At 40.9% G+C, this 20,155-nt stretch overlaps 2 protein-coding genes across 2 annotated transcripts; one reads left to right on the top strand and one right to left on the bottom strand.

Annotated features, from left to right (window-relative positions):
• Window positions 1–1,182: 1,182 nt before the first annotated feature.
• arrdc3a (arrestin domain containing 3a) lies at window positions 1,183–9,836 on the bottom strand. The gene is made up of 8 exons (XM_039802190.1): window positions 9,290–9,836; window positions 7,142–7,223; window positions 6,880–7,027; window positions 6,491–6,593; window positions 6,042–6,298; window positions 4,092–4,248; window positions 3,846–3,988; window positions 1,183–3,112 (listed from the first exon to the last, which is right to left on the bottom strand). The coding sequence occupies exons 1-8, from the start codon at window positions 9,567–9,569 to the stop codon at window positions 3,044–3,046; spliced, it is 1,239 nt and encodes a 412-aa protein (XP_039658124.1). The 5' UTR covers window positions 9,570–9,836; the 3' UTR covers window positions 1,183–3,043.
• A 2,747-nt stretch (window positions 9,837–12,583) lies between these two features.
• arsk (arylsulfatase family, member K) lies at window positions 12,584–20,008 on the top strand. The gene is made up of 8 exons (XM_039802193.1): window positions 12,584–12,820; window positions 13,292–13,421; window positions 14,331–14,490; window positions 15,611–15,893; window positions 17,148–17,319; window positions 18,796–19,020; window positions 19,189–19,404; window positions 19,526–20,008. Exons 1-8 carry the CDS (start codon window positions 12,713–12,715, stop codon window positions 19,798–19,800), a joined length of 1,569 nt encoding a protein of 522 aa, XP_039658127.1. The 5' UTR covers window positions 12,584–12,712; the 3' UTR covers window positions 19,801–20,008.
• The last annotated feature ends 147 nt before the right edge of the window (window positions 20,009–20,155 follow it).

The following is a 20,155-nucleotide window of genomic DNA, read 5'->3' on the forward strand; positions in this document are numbered from 1 at the left end:
AGTTTACTGTGGAAGAAGCGGTTTGTCTGCTAGCCCATGTTACCTAAATGTTTTGGGGGGGGGGGGGAAGGGGGGAGGAGTGCTGATCAACAGCTGCCACCCCCCCAGGCCTTAAGGGGATCAGAGAGTTCAGGGAGACTAACTCAGAAAGGTTGCTTGTTCAACTAGGAAGCAAACTATATCAATGCCCAGAAATATATGAGGAAAAAAAAAAATAATAATAATTATAGTCAACCCTCATCAGCTTCAGAAAAATACACACAATCGAGAGGCCTGTCCATGATGTCATTTTTTTTTTCTTCTTTTAAACAACACTTTCTTCTAAGAAGGACTCTTCTTCCCTTTTTGTCCTTTTGAATGAACATGGAAAGGATCGAAAAACATACATACAGATGTGTACAAATGTAATAAAAAAGGGAGCACAAGAGTTAACATAGACACCGAAAAATGAAAGAATCATGATCAAGTCTTTTCTGTGTCAAGGCCACTAAGTTAAGATCACTTTTAATAATCTGCAGTTTGTCGTTTACGGTCAGAAGCTGTATATTTAGTTGCCAGCTGGATCTCGATAAGAGCGTCGTACACACACACACACACACACACACACACACACACACACACACACACACACACACACACACACACACACACACACACACACACACACACACACACACACACACACACACACACACACACACACACACACACACACACACACACACACACACACACACACACACACACAAACAAAAAAAACACACACACACACACACACACACACACTTGTGTCAGCTACGTTTAATATGTAAACGAGTCACTAATCTTAAACAAAAAAAAATTAAATGCATTACTGTCCTACACAACGCTGCTTTACTGCAAAATCCTCTACTAGAACACGGTTAGTACCAAGTGGTTTTTCTCCAGACCTTCACCATTGAATGCTTCTTTTTTATTTATTTTTTTTATTATCAAAAAAGGTGCTTCTTTTCTTTTTTCCTGACTATGTCAAACCTCTGTTGCAGCTGGTCTTTTGTGTTGAATGAGTTCGAAAACCAATGTATTACTCATGTCAACCTACTACTACTTGTTCTGACCAGTCTGAACAGAGGTTTAGCAACGTCCCCAGCTTCTCATTTGTGCTGGGTTTGATCCTTTAACACAGAAGCAGTGTCATTCCTCTTTTTCCTTGTTTTTTTTTTTTTTTATAGCTAGCATTCTGGCTTCACTGGTCTGGTAAAGACAATCTAACTGTTGGTTGGATGAACTGGGCAAGTGCAGCAGGACAGAAAGGGAATGTGATTCATCTCAGAAAGCTGCCTTGCTTCTCTGCAGGTCTATTCTCTCATTATGGTAGTAAAAAAAAAAAAGAAAAAGAAAAAAAAAATATTTTTAAAAGTGCAATTTAAAAGAAAGCCTATAACATTTTTTTCTCTTTTAATTTTTTTTTCTCTCCAAGCGTTTGGCAAGTGAGACGACCACCTGAGACAGTGCTTTTTGGGCAGTTATGCAAGCCTGGCTTGCCCTGAGATTGGGAATAGAGGGGCTGCAGGTAATTAAGGTGAGGAGAGTCCCTCCACAATGTACCACACACACACACACACACACACACACACACACACACACACACACACACACACACACACACACACACACACACACACACACACACACACACACACACACACACACACACACACACACACACACACACACACACACACACACACACACACACACACACACACACACACACACACACACACACACACACACACACACACAAATTGAGTGGCAAATGCAGGTCTGCAACCCTCCTAGTCCAAATCCAGCGCAATCTCAACAACAACAAAAAAGCTACAAGCTATTCTATGATTGGAGCTAAACACAGAAACAGAATAACACAACTAAACTAAAAGAGGAGGGAAGCCACAGCCACACTTGGATCCAAGCTGAGGAGGCAACATCTTAAAGAGCTTCCAGATGGAGATAGTGTGCTGCAGTTGTTGTAAAAGTCCAGTCTAGTCGTTATAATTCACCAAGGAAAATAATAAGGAGGAAAAAGAAAAGTCTCACACAAACTCAGTGCATTGTTCTTGTCCTTTTTGTCAATCTTCTTTCTTTTTTTTCTCCAAAAATCAAATCCTGTTCTCAGCGTTGCTCAAAGTTATGCAGATGAAAAGGCGTAAAACTCAAGCCTACTCATATTCTTAGTCTGGCGCATTACAAGACTGGAACCAAACTATTAATGATGTTTGTTTTTTTTCTTCTTTTTTTTTTTTTTTTTTTTTCTTTTCTCAATTCTCACTAAACAGAGCCACACAACTCAGGTAAAGAATAAAATGTGCAAAACAAAAATCCAAAATGAGGCAGGAGGATCTAGTGTTTTTGCTCCGTTGACTGCTGCCGCTGAATGCTTTCATTCATTCATTCATACAGGCAGACAGACTATGGTGGTTAGAACGGCGTTGTCATTTTCCTGTCTTCGTCCCGTTTTTTTTTTTCTTCTCTCTCTTTCAGTGATTCTGCTGAAGTCGGGACATGATTAGTTCTGCCATTTGTGGGAGGAGCCATGTCCTTATGTGCCATGAGTACAGAAGAATCAAGAAGAATCGAGGTTAAAAAGGAGGAGCATGGCGGGGCCGAGCCGGGCTGATTCTTTATCGTCATTGTCAATACTACCAGTAGGGGGGGGAGGGGGGGGGGTGGTTTCATACAGACTGAATATGTGTTCGTCTGTATGAATCCCACGCTCAGCCGGCCCGACACAGGAAGGAAGCGATGCACCAAACTAGTGACTCCTGTTTCTTTCGCTGAGGGAAGGCAGGAACAGGTTTGTCCAACCCAACCCAACTGTGGGTGTGTGTGCGTCCAAGTCTTTGTCGGTTGGTTGGTTGGTTGGATACTTTGTTTTTCCTCTCGATGTCGACAGTGTTCCGCGAACATAGTTGTCGGAGAAAAAGAAACAAAGCAGAGCCTTCGCGAGAAGGTTTCTTTAGAGATCCCCCGAGTCGGTGAGGGGGGGGAATTTCGGGGAAACTCTTCAGCGCGATGGACAGGCGTCGAGCCGGCGCTCCTCGGTACGTCTGGCATGTTCTGGGTTAGGATCGATCTGGAGTGGAGAGGACAAGAGAAAAAGAAAAGGGGGTTTTATATTTGTAACCCAGAGCTGATTTCATTTAGTCTGTAACAGAAATGTAGTCTGGATCAACGGGGAGTACATTTCCTGACATCCGGCGCATGGCTCACGCGCAGGAAGTCCGGACGCTACGGGAAACGACAACAATGTTCGAGCTAGCAAGCTACACGCTGAAAATGGAAAGATTTGAAGTCAATTTGGAATCGTTCAACAAGTCGGGCCTGCTTGGTTCTTTCGGGGAATGATTGTAAAGATTTACAAAGAACGTTTAGGGCATTTATTCTGGACGTTGCTGTGGACGAATTACACGCGGCGATGCACTGGTTAGAGCAAATGCTGTTTAACCATGTATCAGCTAGTTTAAATAGCCCACGTTACTGTGTTATGTGAACAGTTAACTTCATTTAATATGGTATGTGGAGTTTTCTTTTGCGGGGTGCAAATGTTCCACCAAAACAAGTTCCTTCCCGAGACTATTTAGCAGAGCCACCGTCGCTGCGACCGGAGCTTAGCGCCGCCCAAGACGATTGTGATTGGTTTAAAATAAAAAATGCAAACAACCCAGAGCGTTTTTTCCTCCTATCCTAGAATGTATCTGTGGTGCAGTCAGAATTTACTCCACAGCGCTGTGGAGATAGGTCTGGCAATCGCGACTAATAGAAATATAAATGGACAAATGCTTTGCTCCGTGTTATCTGGTGCTTACCTCGGAGTACAGAGGAGGAGGCTGGAAGCGGAACTCGTGAATGTAGGCGAAGAGAGGGCCGTCCAGCTCCTGGCGGGCTGCTGGGACATCCAGACTGCTCTGCCTCTGCTCTTCCGTCACAATTTCTGCATAGCTTGGTGGAGCTACAAAGGAACAGCGAGCCACATGTTAGCATTCTTAAAAAAAAGGCATACTCAGAAATAAAGAGTTGTCAATGTGAATCATGACCTGGGAGATCTAACCTACCTTCAGGCCTCTCAGGCAGACCCATGCCCAGCCAGCTCATGCTGCACTGGCTGCTGACGCTTGAGGTACGGGAGCCGAAGGAGTGGAGAGGGATGGTTCCGATGACCAGGGGCAGGTTCAGGGACAGGTTTATCGCCCCAGGTATGTCCACGTAAACCTGAGTACACATGAAGACACGGCAAGTTAGAATATGCAAGCAGGCCCTGATCTAGGCATAGCCATTCTAGGCACGTGCCTAGGGAAAAGTCAAAATATACACATTTTTTTCATAGTTTTACAAATAATTTAAAAATGTAAATTTCCAATCTACCACTTCATCTAAACTTGTAGGTTTTGTTATATTGTTTATTTTATTTTCAAATTTTTTTTTAAGTACAGTAAAGTAACAAAAACTCCTATCGCGGGTAATGTGTTTCCGGTTCCGTATGTTAGCTAGCCATAACGGATACACTAACACTTTCCTGGGATGCTTTCGGGTAGCCTGACGTGGTCATACTCAGATTCTAGTCAGAATATGAACTTCCTGACCTCGAATTTTGTGGGCGGGGCTAAGTTCGGCTGGCATCCAGGCTAGCTTTCGGGTGCAGCAAAGCAGAAAAAAATAAATAAGAAAAAGATAAAAGAAAACAACAAAGAGTGGCTTTACACAATTTTTTTTACCCTTCAAATCAGCCGAAATTAGATGCATTAAAATACCTAAATAAGTAAATAAATTAGCATAATAATCATGTGGCAGTTAAAAGTAATTGTGTTTATTTACCAAATAAAGTATCCATTTGGAGGAGGCCCGGAAAATTTTGGATGCCTTCTATAATCTTTCCATTTAATTAGGCTCTGTACGCAAGTCTTTGTGTTGTGAGGTATAATACATGTACTACAATGTAGTAAATAAAAAGCTCTCTTTATTTTATGAATTGGGGATGAAATCAAACCGCTTTTTAATTCTCTATAAAATAAGACAAATCCATGCTAGTCTGGGCTAAATGGGTTGTGCAGTCGTTCAACAATATGTGGGTCAATGACTTGAGGTCGGTTGCTTATGCAAGTTAGAGCGCGCGCCTGGTAGCTGTCTGTTCGCAAGGTAAAGAGGTTACAAGCACCCTCAAGGCAGGGGTTACCAAAGATATCCTGGGCTAATGCTCTTAGCAGCATGTGGAGATAACACCTGGTGCAATCCAAGGCAATTTGACTTTGGTTGTGCGCGCTGAGTCAGCCAAGTCCTTTACCTGGAAAGTTACTGGCTTACAAGGAAATATTGATTCTGTACTGATAATGAGGCTGAGTAATGGGGATTTAAAAAAAAAAAAAAAAAAAAAGGACAAAGGGGATTGTAATGAGGTCAGAAAGACCTATTTGTGGAACTTTACAACCATTAGTGCACATTTAAGAAACATCCAAAATAAGTTTCTTACAATAGTCCTGTGCATAGCCATCACATGGAAGTCTGACTCCCATCTTCTTATTGCTAGATGGCTTCAGGAAATTAATTTGTGTATTCCACTTGAAAGGCTCAAGTATACCCTTAGAAATTAATATAACATCTTTCTCGGGATTTGGCATCCCTATTTGGCCTATATGAATACCTTTGCCGACTTATATAGCAGACTTAATTTGAACCGATACACCACTGGTCATCAAGGCAAGCTATATTGTCTCTTTGCATTGCCTCTTTTCCAATTTATTTTATTTATTTTTTTTATTTTTATTTTTTTAAATCACCTACTCCTTTTGAGTAGGGTCTTTCTTATGTTGTAAGTGAGTGCGATTGGGGAAGGGATTTGGAGTTACATCTTTGTGAGTTAATCCGTTTCATTAAACTGAAAATAAACATATATTTGTCTATGCCAGTGATCTTTGAACAGAGGCAAAGTGGCAAACAAAAAGAAGAATAGGGCAGTTAGGCTAAATGGGAATGTGTGGGTGGCCCAAATCCAGTACGACAGTACTCACCATGAGGGAGTACTCCACTCGGATAATGTTGCAGTCCAGGATGGAGGGCGAGACAGGTGGGATCTTCAGCATCTTGCCACTCCAGGTCTCTGTTTTGCCCGAGGACAGAGACTCCCCCCGCAGGTTGGCCACCAGCTGCTTGACCTCCTTCATCTTCCCTTTGGCATAGAAGGTCTGGGTCTGGTAGATGGCCGCCTTTGGCACCACCATGCGGGAAGAGCAGTTCTCAATCTCGGCAAAGATCTGGATCGACTCTCCTACAGAGTCAGAAAGGGTGGAGGAGAGGTTCATTGACGTTTCTCTACATTTCTATCAACGATAATCTTTTTTTATTATTTATTATTACTAATGAATGCAGTGATCTAGTGTGATACTTCCATTAACTTATCTGCTGAATACATGACTAACAAGGTTATCAGTTGCATTATGAATCATTTACTTATTCTCACCTGGGGTGTATCCCTTCCTTTCAATTTTGGCACTTAGGGAAATAGGACCTGAGGTACAGAACCAACAGCAAAGCGTCTTGTCTTTCGTGCCGGCCTGTGGTGACTGAAGAAAAAAAGAAAAACAGATGCATTAGCAAATTTCTGGGAGATTGTTTTCTTCACCTTCCCCACCACAACCTTTTAAAAAAAAAAAAAAAAAATAGTGATGTACAGACTACTATGTTCCTGTTATCCGTTGGGTAATCAGTCGAAACTAGACAACATTTTCACTTTGACGCTCATATTCGGGACAATTATGTCTGATTGTATGACTGAGTCTCACTGAAGTCAGATACCCTTACAATCAGTCAACTGAAAGACATGTTAAAACTTAAAAAAAACTAACTTACCAGCAATAATGGAGTGTTGATGTCAATGTGCTCAAAGACTGTAAATTCCTTCTTGGTCTTCATGGGCAGGAGCCATGGCCTGTGGAGTTCTGCCTTTACCCAATAGCGCACACTGCCATGTTTCCCTTCAAAAGAGGTAGCCAGAGGTCTACAGGAAAGAAGAAAAAGAAGAGCAAAGGGTTATGTTAACTGTCAAAAAGGCTACAGCTGAATGATTGGTGATATTTAAATTCTGACTCGAGTGCAGTATTTAGACACTTACATCTGTGGAAGCTCGAAGCTGAATGCATACTCATGTCTTCCTGAATGGATAGTGGTGAGTCCTTCCTCCGAGTTGTCATCGTCTGAAAAAAAGGAGGATAATATTCCAAACACATGTATACCATACCTGGGTAAAATTCTCTACGAAGGCATCTGAAAGTCATACCAAAAAACACAGGGTGGGGGAGACAAAAGAGAATAAACGGATTTTACTATCATATCGGTTTGTAAAAAAAATTATGTATTGAGAGATGAAACTAATACTTGTAGCACACCAAAGAAGTGGATTTGATTTGAGGGGTCAGAAACTGAGCCTGCAAGTTTGTGCTTTTTGTATGAACAAAGAACCACATGGATCCCATTGTGGCATATAGGCTACGGCTGAAATACAAAGGCTATTATGGGGGGGAAACTAGGCTATGTGGGGTAACAATAAAATCATATGGGTAAATCTGTCTCACTAACTAAGGACAGACTTGTTTTCCCATTTATCTCTTAATAAAAAATAGCATATTTTTCCATAGGGAGGAGACAGGCGAGGACATTTTCGCATCGGCAAATTGCTCATAAATTAATTTTATTTTTTTATTAATTAAAAAAAAAAAAAATATTTCATTAAAAAAGAAAAACAAGAGTGCACTTTTGAAGAGCTGGGTCGACAGGCCGGGTGTGCTTCTGCCAGCTCAGCACTCCCTCCCCCTACGAGCAGCAGCCGTGTGGTAAACAAGTGCGGAGCTGTCAGTCAAACGGCAGACTCAAGCAGGAGGAGACCGGCCTAAACCGGTGTAAGCAGCTTCCTACAGCCGCTCTGCTCTCATTACGCATTCGCTGTGCGACACCGCAGTCACTACTACCTACAGTCACTACTACCCACTATGCTACTAACGAGCCTGCTGCTCTCCTGAGTCCAGGCCACCAACCACCGCAGGTTTCCACTGTTTTATTCACTTCAGCATCACAGGGACATTATAGCGAAATGTAGCTTCAGTCGAAGTATTATCCGATTATTTTTGTTAACGACGTAGCAAAACGTTTGTTTGAAACAATGTATCTCAATTCAAAACTCCAGAGCCCTTCTGATAATGACCAATTTGCATGGAAATGACAAAATGCCTGACAGTCGAGCGAAATAAGAGTTTGCCAAACCCAGTTTACATGCATACACCTAGAGGGCTGCTGCAGAGTGGACCAGAAACTATTTGTCTTTTATAAGAAAAGTGAATATGTTGCAGATGGACGAAAACACCAAGCTAAACCCAGACCATTAAAAAAGACACACACACTCACGATAGGTACTTCGTTTTACTATCAAAAACAACCATCCTGCGGATAAAGTCACGCCAATATGTCTGAAGCACAAAGCTGCTGACAATAAACCCCAATGCAACGTCATATTATATTCCAGCAAAGCACATATTTGCAGAGGAAACATTTAATGGATGAAGAACGGAAACGAAGTATCAGCTTTGCATCGTTTAATATATTTTTTGAATTAAAACTATCGTCTCGTTCTGTTTTGCAGGTGTTTTCTTAATTAAAAAGTTGCAGAATTTTTCTGTCACTCTCTGCAAAAGAATGATGTCATTGGCCACACATGAGCACCACAGCCAATGACACACGGGCATGCGCTTTGCTCCGCCCTCCCCCGGTCCAGTTTTCTGAACAGGATTGAACCGCTTTGAACAATGGGTGGAAACTTAAGAAAAGCTACAAAGAAACGCCAGATATGATGAGTTTCTGCATTGGAAACGTCCAACAAAGCTGCGACACATCACTGCAAGTCATTACTCTATCGACCTGTGTTTCAAAAAATGGTATAATTCTCGTTTTATACTTGGAAAAACTATGAAAAACACAGATGCCCAAGCTGCTGTCATTCATTCTGACACCATGACACACAAACAAGTAGCGATGGAGCTCTATGCTAATATCACAACTACATATTATACAAACACCGTCACATTAAGAAGCTATATAAAAAGCTATCCAATTATTCAAGTGTAGGACTTTAGCATTACGTTATTAAGACTTGTTTCTGACATTCAGAGCACCAGCATCCTCCAGAAAACAGTCCTCGGCCAGCACAAGGAGCATCTTGCAGTCAGTTTCTCTCAAACTTGAGCTTAAACAATAAAAGCCAAACTCTTACCTCTCTCGTGCCCAATCAAGATATCTTTGTGATTCAGATATTCCACTTCTTCTGTGTAGTTTTGCGTGTAGGCGGTGTTGGATCCAGCATTTCTCGATTCGGTCCACCGAACTTTAGCAAATCCTTTCGCGTGGATTTTGAGAGATTTGACGCGGATTTCTCCGGTGACTTCGATGATCACCCTCCCTGAGACGCAGTCCCCGCTGGAGAAGACGGGGACATTGCTGTCATTGAGACAGTCGTAGCTTACTGTGAAGCTCTTTACCTTTCCTAGCACCATGGTGGAAAGATAGGCTACAGAGACCTCGAAATAAAAAAAAAGAGTCTATGAAAAAATAATTTCATAAGAAAAAAAAAAGGGGGGATGCAGTCTTTAGACACTGATCAGTATCTCTGCCCTGCAAGCAGCAGTAGGCACGATCAGTGGTTTCTGTGCGAGCAGTTCATTGAGATGTGTGATTGCTGAATAACAGCAAAGGGATGCTGTTATCATCCTCCTCTCTGCTAGTTGGTCTCCAGTCAAAGACAAGGAAACCCCCGTAGCTCAGCTCACTTTAAGCGACGGGCTGTGTGAAAAACAACCTTGAGCGCATGCGCAGGGCTTTGGCTGCCCCCTCCTTCCGCCTTCTGGAAGTGTGGCTCTGAGCCAGATGACAAGTTTGGTCAAACAGCTGAAAGACTGCACAAAGAAGTGTTCACCACAGAAGTTTCATAAGTGAGATTTTACAGGTCAATTGTTATATTTAAAGTAAACGAATACACCTACCCCCGAAAATGTATTTCCAGGCTTTTCAATCAGAGATCAATATATGTAAGGAGCATATTTGATGTTTGCTGAATGCTCAAGAAACAAATGAAAATACAAATGTTCACTCTTTGTAATATGTGATTATATGATAACCATTTATAATGTTATAATGTATATGTTACATCACATGAGAATCTTTTGCAGAACTGCAGCTTCTGTGATATAACCCACACATGTGGTTGCTGATATCCAGGCACACTGCAACCTCTATATCCATGTGCAATGAACAGAAAACAACAGAGCTGAGTCTTGCATGATGCCTGCAGCATGGACCATGTAGAATTGTCTATTTCCCCTGGATTTAAGAGGGGAGCAGACTTCCCAAAAAGCTTCCTATATGATAGCTTTCATCTACCACATATACACTTTTGTATTAAGATTAAAATGATCCATGCACATACAGTAGGGGGTGGGGGTTGGGGGGTTGGTGATTTCTCATTGTGTTGAACTCACAGTTTACAGAAAAACAACTCTGAGGCTCAAAACGCCATCTGGTGGCCATCAGGGCTTCTAAAGACGAGCTGCAGCATCACCTGTTGAACAGCACTGTAACTCATTGTGCATCGTTTCCAACAAACATTCATGTCTGCAAAAAAATAAAAACTTTCAATTCAAAATTCATTGCGATTATTTACCAGGTGCCACATCAATTTAGCAATACAATTCGCTGTATAATGAGCATTGAAAATCACAGGAAGTGGGTGTATCTGTACAGGTCCATGGTTGTAAGACCAGCAGCGAGCAACGCTATTGGATTATGGGATCAAATAAGGGTCATTCTTTTTTTAAAGGTCCCATGACATGGTGCTCTTTGGATGCTTTTATATAGGCCTTAGTGGTCCCCTAATACTGTATCTGAAGTCTCTTTTATATAGGCCTTAGTGGTCCCCTAATACTGTATCTGAAGTCTCTTTTATATAGGCCTTAGTGGTCCCCTAATACTGTATCTGAAGTCTCTTTTATATAGACCTTAGTGGTCCCCTAATACTGTATCTGAAGTCTCTTTTATATAGGCCTTAGTGGTCCCCTAATACTGTATCTGAAGTCTCTTTATATAGGCCTTAGTGGTCCCCTAATACTGTATATGAAGTCTCTTTTATATAGACCTTAGTGGTCCCCTAATACTGTATCTGAAGTCTCTTTTATATAGACCTTAGTGGTCCCCTAATACTGTATCTGAAGTCTCTTTTATATAGGCCTTAGTGGTCCCCGACACTGTATCTGAAGTCTCTTTTATATAGACCTTAGTGGTCCCCTAATACTGTATCTGAAGTCTCTTTTATATAGACCTTAGTGGTCCCCTAATACTGTATCTGAAGTCTCTTTATATAGGCCTTAGTGGTCCCCTAATACTGTATATGAAGTCTCTTTAATATAGACCTTAGTGGTCCCCTAATACTGTATCTGAGTTCTTTTTATATAGACCTTAGTGGTCCCCTAATACTGTATCTGAATTATCTTTTATATAGGCCTTAGTGGTCCCCTAATACTGTATCTGAAGTCTCTTTTATATAGACCTTAGTGGTCCCCTAATACTGTATCTGAAGTCTCTTTTATATAGACCTTAGTGGTCCCCTAATACTGTATCTGAAGTCTCTTTTATATAGACCTTAGTGGTCCCCTAATACTGTATCTGAAGTCTCTTTCCTGAAATTTAGCCTTGGTGCAGAATTACAGCCACTAGAGCCAGTCCCACAATGAGCTTTCCTTAGGATGTGCCATTTCTGTGTCTGTAGCTATTGAGGAGGAGAGGGGGCAAGGTGGAGGGTGGGGGTGTGGCCTTGACCAACTGCCACTTTGCTCATTTGAAAGCCATGATGTCTCTCTCTCTCATGGGTTGGCCAAATTCTCTGGGTGGGCAAAGCGAGAGAGAGTAGCGAACCTTGCTCCTTATGACCTCATAAGGAGAAGATTCCAGATCGGCCCATCTGAGCTTTCATTTTCTCAAAGGCAGAGCAGGATACCCAGGGCTCGGTTTACACCTATCACCATTTCTAGCCACTGGGGGACCATAGGCAGGCTGGGGGAACTCATATTAATGTTAAAAAACCTCATAAAGTGAAATTTTCATGCCATGGGACCTTTAAAGTTTTGTAGCTGTAGAATTATTTTGTGCATGTGAACAATTGGATGGCGTTTGATTAAAACCCATCATTAAAAAAAGTAATAACCAAATCATATTTCATGTTAGCTCCTATAATTTAAAAAGTGCATTCATATGAGGTGATATTCCATTTCAACATCTATTACCCACCCTAACTAGATGGTTTCTCACAAACATATAGACACACATCTTGGTGATACTATACAATGGCCAACAGTACATAGCTGTAGTCATTACAGTGCCAACTCAACAAAATTGTGCAGCATTCACTAGATGTTTTGTTAACAGATGAATGCTGCCCTCTAGAGTTTCATGTTAATTATTACATTAAATAAAAATTAAACAAGAAAACTCTTATTTTGAAAGCGTAACCAGGATGTGTATATCGAGTTCCTCAGACTCGATCACTTGTTGAATGTCTACTTTGATTAAATCTCACCCAGTCCAGACAAATCTCTTCTTTTACGACAGCAAACTAACACATTTTTAAAAAGAGAGCCGAAACGCTGTCATGAATGCAGAAGTGTTATCTTTGATATTACTGTTTCAAATGTATGGACACAGTTTGTGCCAAAATGGAACCAGACCCAACATTGTGATGGTGATGAGTGATGCATTTGTAAGTATGAATTATGTTACGGTACGGTGCTTTCCTAATGCGTAGTAACTGCCACAACAGCATTAGCTTTTGTTTATTTCTTTTAGGCTAACGCACCACTAGAGGACAGGACAGTAGCTCAGTATTAAACACCAAACATGTTGTCTTTGGAAAGCTATTTGCACAGATTGCTCATTTGCACAAACTGGTTATATTGCCCAGATTGCTCATGTGCACAAATTGCTTACATTGTCTGCTTACTTAATTACCATGATGCTGTAAAACCTCCTGAACCACTCTGTAAACTGTGTTTTTGGTGTTGTCCATCAGTGTTTTTGTATTTTTGTGTGTGAATCATTGCTGCAAACCAATTTGACAATAAAGATACTTTGACTTTGGTACAGAGATGCTTTATTTCTTCACATTTAATCCTTGTTTGACCGTGTAGCTCCGTGGCTTTGTGTCAGAATGTCAGTTTCCCTCTTTCTGAAGGATGGGCGATTGACCTTTGATCCTGGCCGCAAAGTTGTGCTGCTGCCATATGTGAACTACCTCAGGGAGCTCGGCACTACCTTCCTCAGCGCTTACACCAACTCACCCATCTGCTGCCCCTCAAGAGCAGGTAAGTTACCCACTAAAAAATAGCTTAAAATAAAGCAGCAAAACTTGCACTGGCATGTCCATCAGGTGCCAGGCTGAGTACAGAGAGTGTGCATGCCAGTCTCTCGTGGCTCAGAGTAGACAAGAGGTTGGCAGTTTTAGTAAACAGCCAATTTGTCTGTACTACAAGATAAATTATGTGAGAGACCGTAGAGACTATAGTTAGATCTAACTATGATGGGCTATTATTGTCGGAATGTGACGTTATTTTATTTGACACTAATTTACTAAACATGTAGGCAATGATATGTCTTGTTTTAAGTGTATGTAAACTTATATGTATGGTATTTTTATGTATATGTTGTGATTGTTTTCATGTGGACCCCAGGAAGAGTAGCTGCTACATTGTTAGCAGCTAATGGGGATCCGAATAAAAGATAAAAGGTAATGATAAAAGGCACTGGGGACAAAGATACTGTGGTAATTGAGATGGTAATAATGGTGGAGTAGTACATGCATTTCAACAAGGGCTGCGCGATATGACCTAAAAACGAAATCACGATTAATGGCACATTTTACCTCGATAACGATAAATGAACGATAATTAATCGCGCTGTTCTAAATCATCTTTTCTAAAGCCCAAATGTTTCCAGACGACGGACACTGCACAGGTTGCTCAGTTGACTCGGACTCTGTGTTTGCGTTATCCTCCATTATCCTTCCCATGCGGCTGACTGGTCCGGGCAAAGTCACGTGACTACACACGCGGAGGAATGTTTTTAAGGAGAAAGTAGGCCTATCAACAGGAATAAATTGTCAAAATTATCGTCATGGGAAAAATACGTCGATAACAGCTTCAGAATTTCGATGTCGATACATTTCCGATTAATCGTCCAGCCCCAATTTCAACTATTTAATCTTTGTTCCGCAGCAATGTGGAGCGGTCAGTTTGTTCACCTCACTCAGTCATGGAACAACTACAAGTGCCTGGATGCCAACGCAACAACATGGATGGATTTGCTGGAGGCGAATGGATATCTTACCAAGTCGATGGGCAAGCTGGACTACACCTCAGGGAGTCACTCTGTTAGGTAGGCAGACAGATAAGTGCGGTGTAAGAGAAGGAAACACATTCTCTCATCACTATTCACATATATATCCGCGACGTTCCACTTCCGGGATTGCTCCGGTGCCGCGGGAAATTCCGCTGGATGCATGTCTTTTCGCCAATGTCCGTTTCCTTCCGCTCTTTGTGTGGGAATTTTAAGCTTCGGTGGATTTCTGAGGATTATGGTTAACTACTCCTCAGATCTCTGCAGGGTAAATCCAGACAGCTAGCTAGACTATCTGTCCAATCTGAGTTTTCTGTTGCACGACTAAAACAACTTTTGAACGTACACATGTTCCACCAAAACGAGTTCCTTCCCGAGGCTATTTTGCAGTGGCGCTGTGCGGAGCTTAGCACAGCCCATGACGATTATGATTGGTTTAAAGAAATGCCAATAAACCAGAGCGCATTTTTCTCCCATCCCGGAATGCTGTGTGGACTCGCCAGACCTTCCTTTACAGCGCTGTTGAGGAAGGTCTGGCAAAGCGAGACTACTATTCACCAAACTAAGATCAATAATCACCCTTACACACCATACACACAAAAGAAGTGTTAGTGACTTACTGTATAAATAATAATAAGTAATGGGATATAGGGCTTGGCTATATGGAGAAAATCAGATCTCACCACATTCTTGACCAAATACATCGATATCGATATTGTGACGATATTGTAGAGTTGACAAATGGTGCATTCACAAAATATTTTTCCAATGAGATTTTATATAAATAATCATCAATGATGAGAGAGAAAAAATATTGTTTTTCCAGCTATATACTGACTTTGTTGACATGTATAAAAGTAGTGTGCTGTTAAAACAAATCTGCAATTCTTCAAATGATATTCCCTCAAAATAATTTGTATATCACGATATCTCAATATATGATTTCATCACGATATGATTCCATTGGAAGACGATAAATCATCATATTGAATTATCGCCCAGCCCTAATGGCATAGTGTGTATGTGGGCAGCTATTTTTCAGAACGGTGTGAATCATCTTTTTGGATGCTTGTCCTCACATGTTTCTTCCACTTCCCATTTTTCTGTGTCCCTGCCTGCATGTTGTTGGTATTTGTGTGTGTTTGTGCAACTTCTGCAGTAATCGAGTTGAGGCCTGGACACGAGATGTTCAGCTCCTCCTGCGCCAAGAGGGCCGGCCTGTTACACAACTCGCTGGGAACATGTCAACAGTAAGGGTCATGAGAAAAGACTGGGAAAACACAGACAAGGCTGCACAGTGGATCCACCAGAGAGCTGGATCCTCGCACCAGCCCTTCGCTCTTTATCTCGGCCTCAATTTACCTCACCCTTATAAAACCGAGTCCCTGGGGCCCACCGCAGGAGGATCCACCTTCCTCACCTCACCATACTGGCTGAAAAAGGCAGGGCTTTTCTTTCCCTGTTTCTGGAATGTTTTCTCTCCATTATTGCAGAATCACATCATATGTTTTTATATAAATCTATGAATCACTATAAAGTCTTAAAGGGTAACTACCGTTTTTTTCAACCTGGACCCTATTTTTTTCTATGTTTTTGTGTCTAAGTGACTAATGGGAACAACAATCTTTGACATTGGTCCAGTATAAGGTGAGATCGCTGCAGTCGTCAGTCGGCGAAACAAGCTACAATGTAAGTTAATAGGGCAATTGTCCAGCTTGTGTTTACCTTCACAAAAGTGCTCATTTTGCCACTTAAAGGCTCAGATTAATATTATGAGTGTCTGTCTGACAACATTATGGAAAGGATTTCTAAGGAGGTCGACCTTTCTGTTAAAGAGTAAGATCCTTTTTTTAAACAAAAAAAACCGTAAAATTGCGTTCACTAAACCCACCAGACTGTAAATAAACAGTAATTTTAGCATCATAAAATACACTTCATTCAAAGTCGACAGAAACAAAAGAAAACCGAAAGGTCTTAAAGAGGTTTAAAAGGTCTATCTCTGTAGGGATCCTTTCCATAATGTTGTCAGACACTTAGAATAATAATCTGAGTCTGTCAGTGGCAAAAACTTTTGTGAAGATAAATACAAGCTGGACAATTGCCTTATTAACTTACATTGTAGCTTGTTTTGCCGACTGCAGCGATCTCACTTAATACTAGACCAATGTCAAAGATCGTTGTTCCCATCAGTCACTTAGACATAAAAACAGGAAAATAGGGTCCAGGTTTTAAAAAAAACGGTAGTTCCCCTCTAAGTTCTTATTTTTTTTTCTTCCTTAATGTCATAGGCCTATAGGAGAATAGGTGGTTTTCTGTTTATTATTTTGGCATTGATTCACCCTGAAGGGAAGCTTCCAGTAGATAATTATTAAGATATTTCGTAAGATAAGATTGTTTGTGTTTGGTTGTCTTTGTGAAATTACATCGTTTCATGTTAAAGCAATACATTGCTTTGTTATTTCAATCTCCATTCCTCCGTTTCCTTTTTTATGTTTATTACGCTCCGACACTCCTAGATCGGGGCGTAAGACATAGTTTATATGCATGCGTTATTTGTTTCTGTAGTTATTGTTTCTTTATTTCATATTCATGTTTAAATATGTTTTTACGTATGCACCGTCAACCAAGGCAAATTCCTAATATGTGCTACTTACCTGGCAATAAATCTTTTTCTGATTCTGATTTTACACACACAGGTGTCTTCTGAGCTCATCACTATTCCTAAGTGGCTGCCCTTTGCTGCCATGCACCCTGTGGACTACTACTCCACCTTCACCAAAAACTGCAGTGGTGATTTCGCTGAGGAGGAAGTCAAAAGGATAAGGGCCTTTTATTATGCCATGTGTGCCGAAGCAGATGCCATGCTGGGTGAGTCGATGGCAGTAGCTCACCAGGGGACGGACTCTCTAAGCGGGAGGCAGTGGGTTTGACCCTCGTCTTTTCGGACTCCCAAAGAGGGCTCAAGTTCACACCAAACTCTGTTGCCATGATAACTAATGAAGCAGCAGGAGCAGTTTTTGTTAATGTCTACAGATCCAAACATGTAAAAAAAAAAAAAAAAAAAACTTTAGTAAAGTAAGTTGGAGAGAGAGACTTTGTTTAACAGTCAGCACAGCCAGCATACCACTCTGGCTATAAAACAAGGCGTAGCATAACTGGGAACGGCAGGTAGCTAGATTTTAGGCATATCAGTAATACTAATATACAGTGGTGGAATGTAACTGAATACATTTACTCAAGTACTGTACTTAAGTACAAATTTGAGGTACTTGTACTTTACTTGAGTCTTCTCTTTCCATGCCACTTTCTACTCCGCTACATTTCAGACAGAAATATTGTACTTTCTACGCCACTACATTCATCTGACAGCTTTAGTTACTTTACAAATAAAGATTTTTGCACAAAAAACACATAGTAGTTTATAAAATACGATTTTATTATAACGGCCTACAAGTCCAGCTGAAATGATTAGCTGATTAATCACTTAGTTGATTGACAGAACTGTTTGGATCGTTTCCAGTTTGTAAAATGTGAGGATTTTTCTGCATTCAGTACTTTTACTTTTAATACTTTAACGTGCTCATATTATGCTCATTTTCAGGTTCATAATTGTATTTAGAGGTGGGAGTCGGGAGTCGCACATGCGCAGTAGCTAGGTAAGGACTACTAGCCAGTCAGAAGCAGAGTATGAGGGCGTGCCACGCTAGCAGCTAGGCGAGCATCATAACGTGTGTTACAAAGTGACGCACGTCTGTCTCTGAAGTAAAGGCTGGACTACAGTAGAGCTGTTTGGAGCAGTTTGTGAACAGTGTTTTCTGTTGGAGATGGTAAGTCCCTTTGGGGGGGACTTTGGGCTTTTTCACTTTGTAAACCTATAACGTGCACAAAAAGATATATAACACAATAAAGGAAAGGGAGTAACATTTTCAATGCCAGCCTTTTACTTGTAACAGAGTGTTTTTAAAGTGTGATATTGGTACGTTTACTTAAGTAAAGGATCTGAATACTTCTTCCACCACTACTAATATATCACATTTACAATGCAGATTGCACTGAATATCTTTAGCAGTATTAGTGTTGATTCAGTGTAGCCTGTTACAAATTACAGTTGGCTACTTTAACTTAATTATTCTCAGTGAGTGAAATTTCCCCGAATAAATAAAGACCTAGCAATATAGTAACTGCTTTTTATAGGTACAACAATGTGATATGCATATATTGTTTCTATAGTAGTACATCTCTAGAGCTTGGTGAGCAGTGAGATCCTGTTTACTGACACTTTATTCTGCCACTGCTGTTTGAATAATGTCTTTGAATTAAGCAATGCTTACTCTGTCTCCCCAGGCCAGGTGATTTCAGCTCTGAGAGAGACCGAGCTGCTTAACAACACTGTTGTGATCTTCACGGCCGACCACGGAGAGCTAGCCATGGAGCACCGGCAGTTCTACAAGATGTCAATGTTTGAAGGCAGTTCCCATGTTCCCCTGCTGATCATGGGGCCTGGGCTGAAGTCTGGCCTGCAGGTCGACCAGCTTGTGTCCTTGGTTGATCTCTATCCCACTGTGCTGGGTAAGAAAGTAGACAGAAGTAGTCTTTTAAAAATGTTAAGAAGAGTAGAATAAAAGTTCAAGATGTGGAGGAATTTGAACTGTCTGCTGTCTGTAAAAACAACAAAATAAATGGTAGGTTTTGGTTTTAGTGTTTTAACTTGATGTAACACACTTGTGTATTTTGCAGACATTGCTGGTATTTTACCAGTAGGTATTCTCAGTGGCCACTCGCTCCTTCCTCTGCTATCCAACACCAGCGCTTTTTCCAAGAAGCAACATCCAGACTGGGTTCTGAGTGAATATCATGGTTGTAATGTCAATGCCTCTACTTACATGCTGAGAAGTGGCCGGTGGAAATATATTGCCTATGCAGATGGCCTGAGTGTCCAACCGCAGCTTTTTGGTGAGTTCCTAGCTTCAGCAAATAAACTTTAATCAACCATTCCTCATATGCTTTCAAGTAAAAAATAAACAATCATAAAACTGTTGCACCCTTTGATTTTTCTGTACTCTGTATTTTGCAGATGTAACACTTGACAAGGAAGAACTTCATAATGTAGCTCTCAAATTCCCAGATGTGCAGGCACATCTGGACAAGCTACTGCGTAGTATTGTGGACTATCCAAAAGTCTCTACAACTGTCCATCTCTATAATAAAAAAGAATTTGGTGCCTGGCGCCACAGTTTGGGGAGAAACTACAGCCAGGTCATTGCTAACCTCAGGTGGCATGTGGATTGGCAAAAAGATGCATTAGCCAATGAGAGAGCTATTGATAGGTGGCTCTATGGCTCATTGTGATATTTCTTATTGTTGTAATGATGGTTAATGAGCTGGACTCCAACTTTGATTAAACGTGGACTTTATCTCACATCTTAGATTGAAAGAACCATTGATGGGTGGGTCTATGGCTCTTAATGTATAGTGTAACAGTTATAATGCTGGATAATCTCTAAGAATCCTTTTTAATGTCCTAGGGTCGCACTTTGAATAAATCTTTTATATATCACGTCTGACTGATCATTTTGCACAGACTTTCAGTGGGACTTAAATGTAATATGGCCATGACAAAAAGTATATGAAATTATAATTTTTTTTATTTTCCCAAATAAATACATATTTTCTTCACTTTTGCGTTTATTTGTTATTTTTGCTT

The sequence above is a fragment of the Perca fluviatilis genome, chromosome 6, assembly GCF_010015445.1.
Source record: "Perca fluviatilis chromosome 6, GENO_Pfluv_1.0, whole genome shotgun sequence".
In the NCBI taxonomy this organism is placed as follows: domain Eukaryota; kingdom Metazoa; phylum Chordata; class Actinopteri; order Perciformes; family Percidae; genus Perca; species Perca fluviatilis.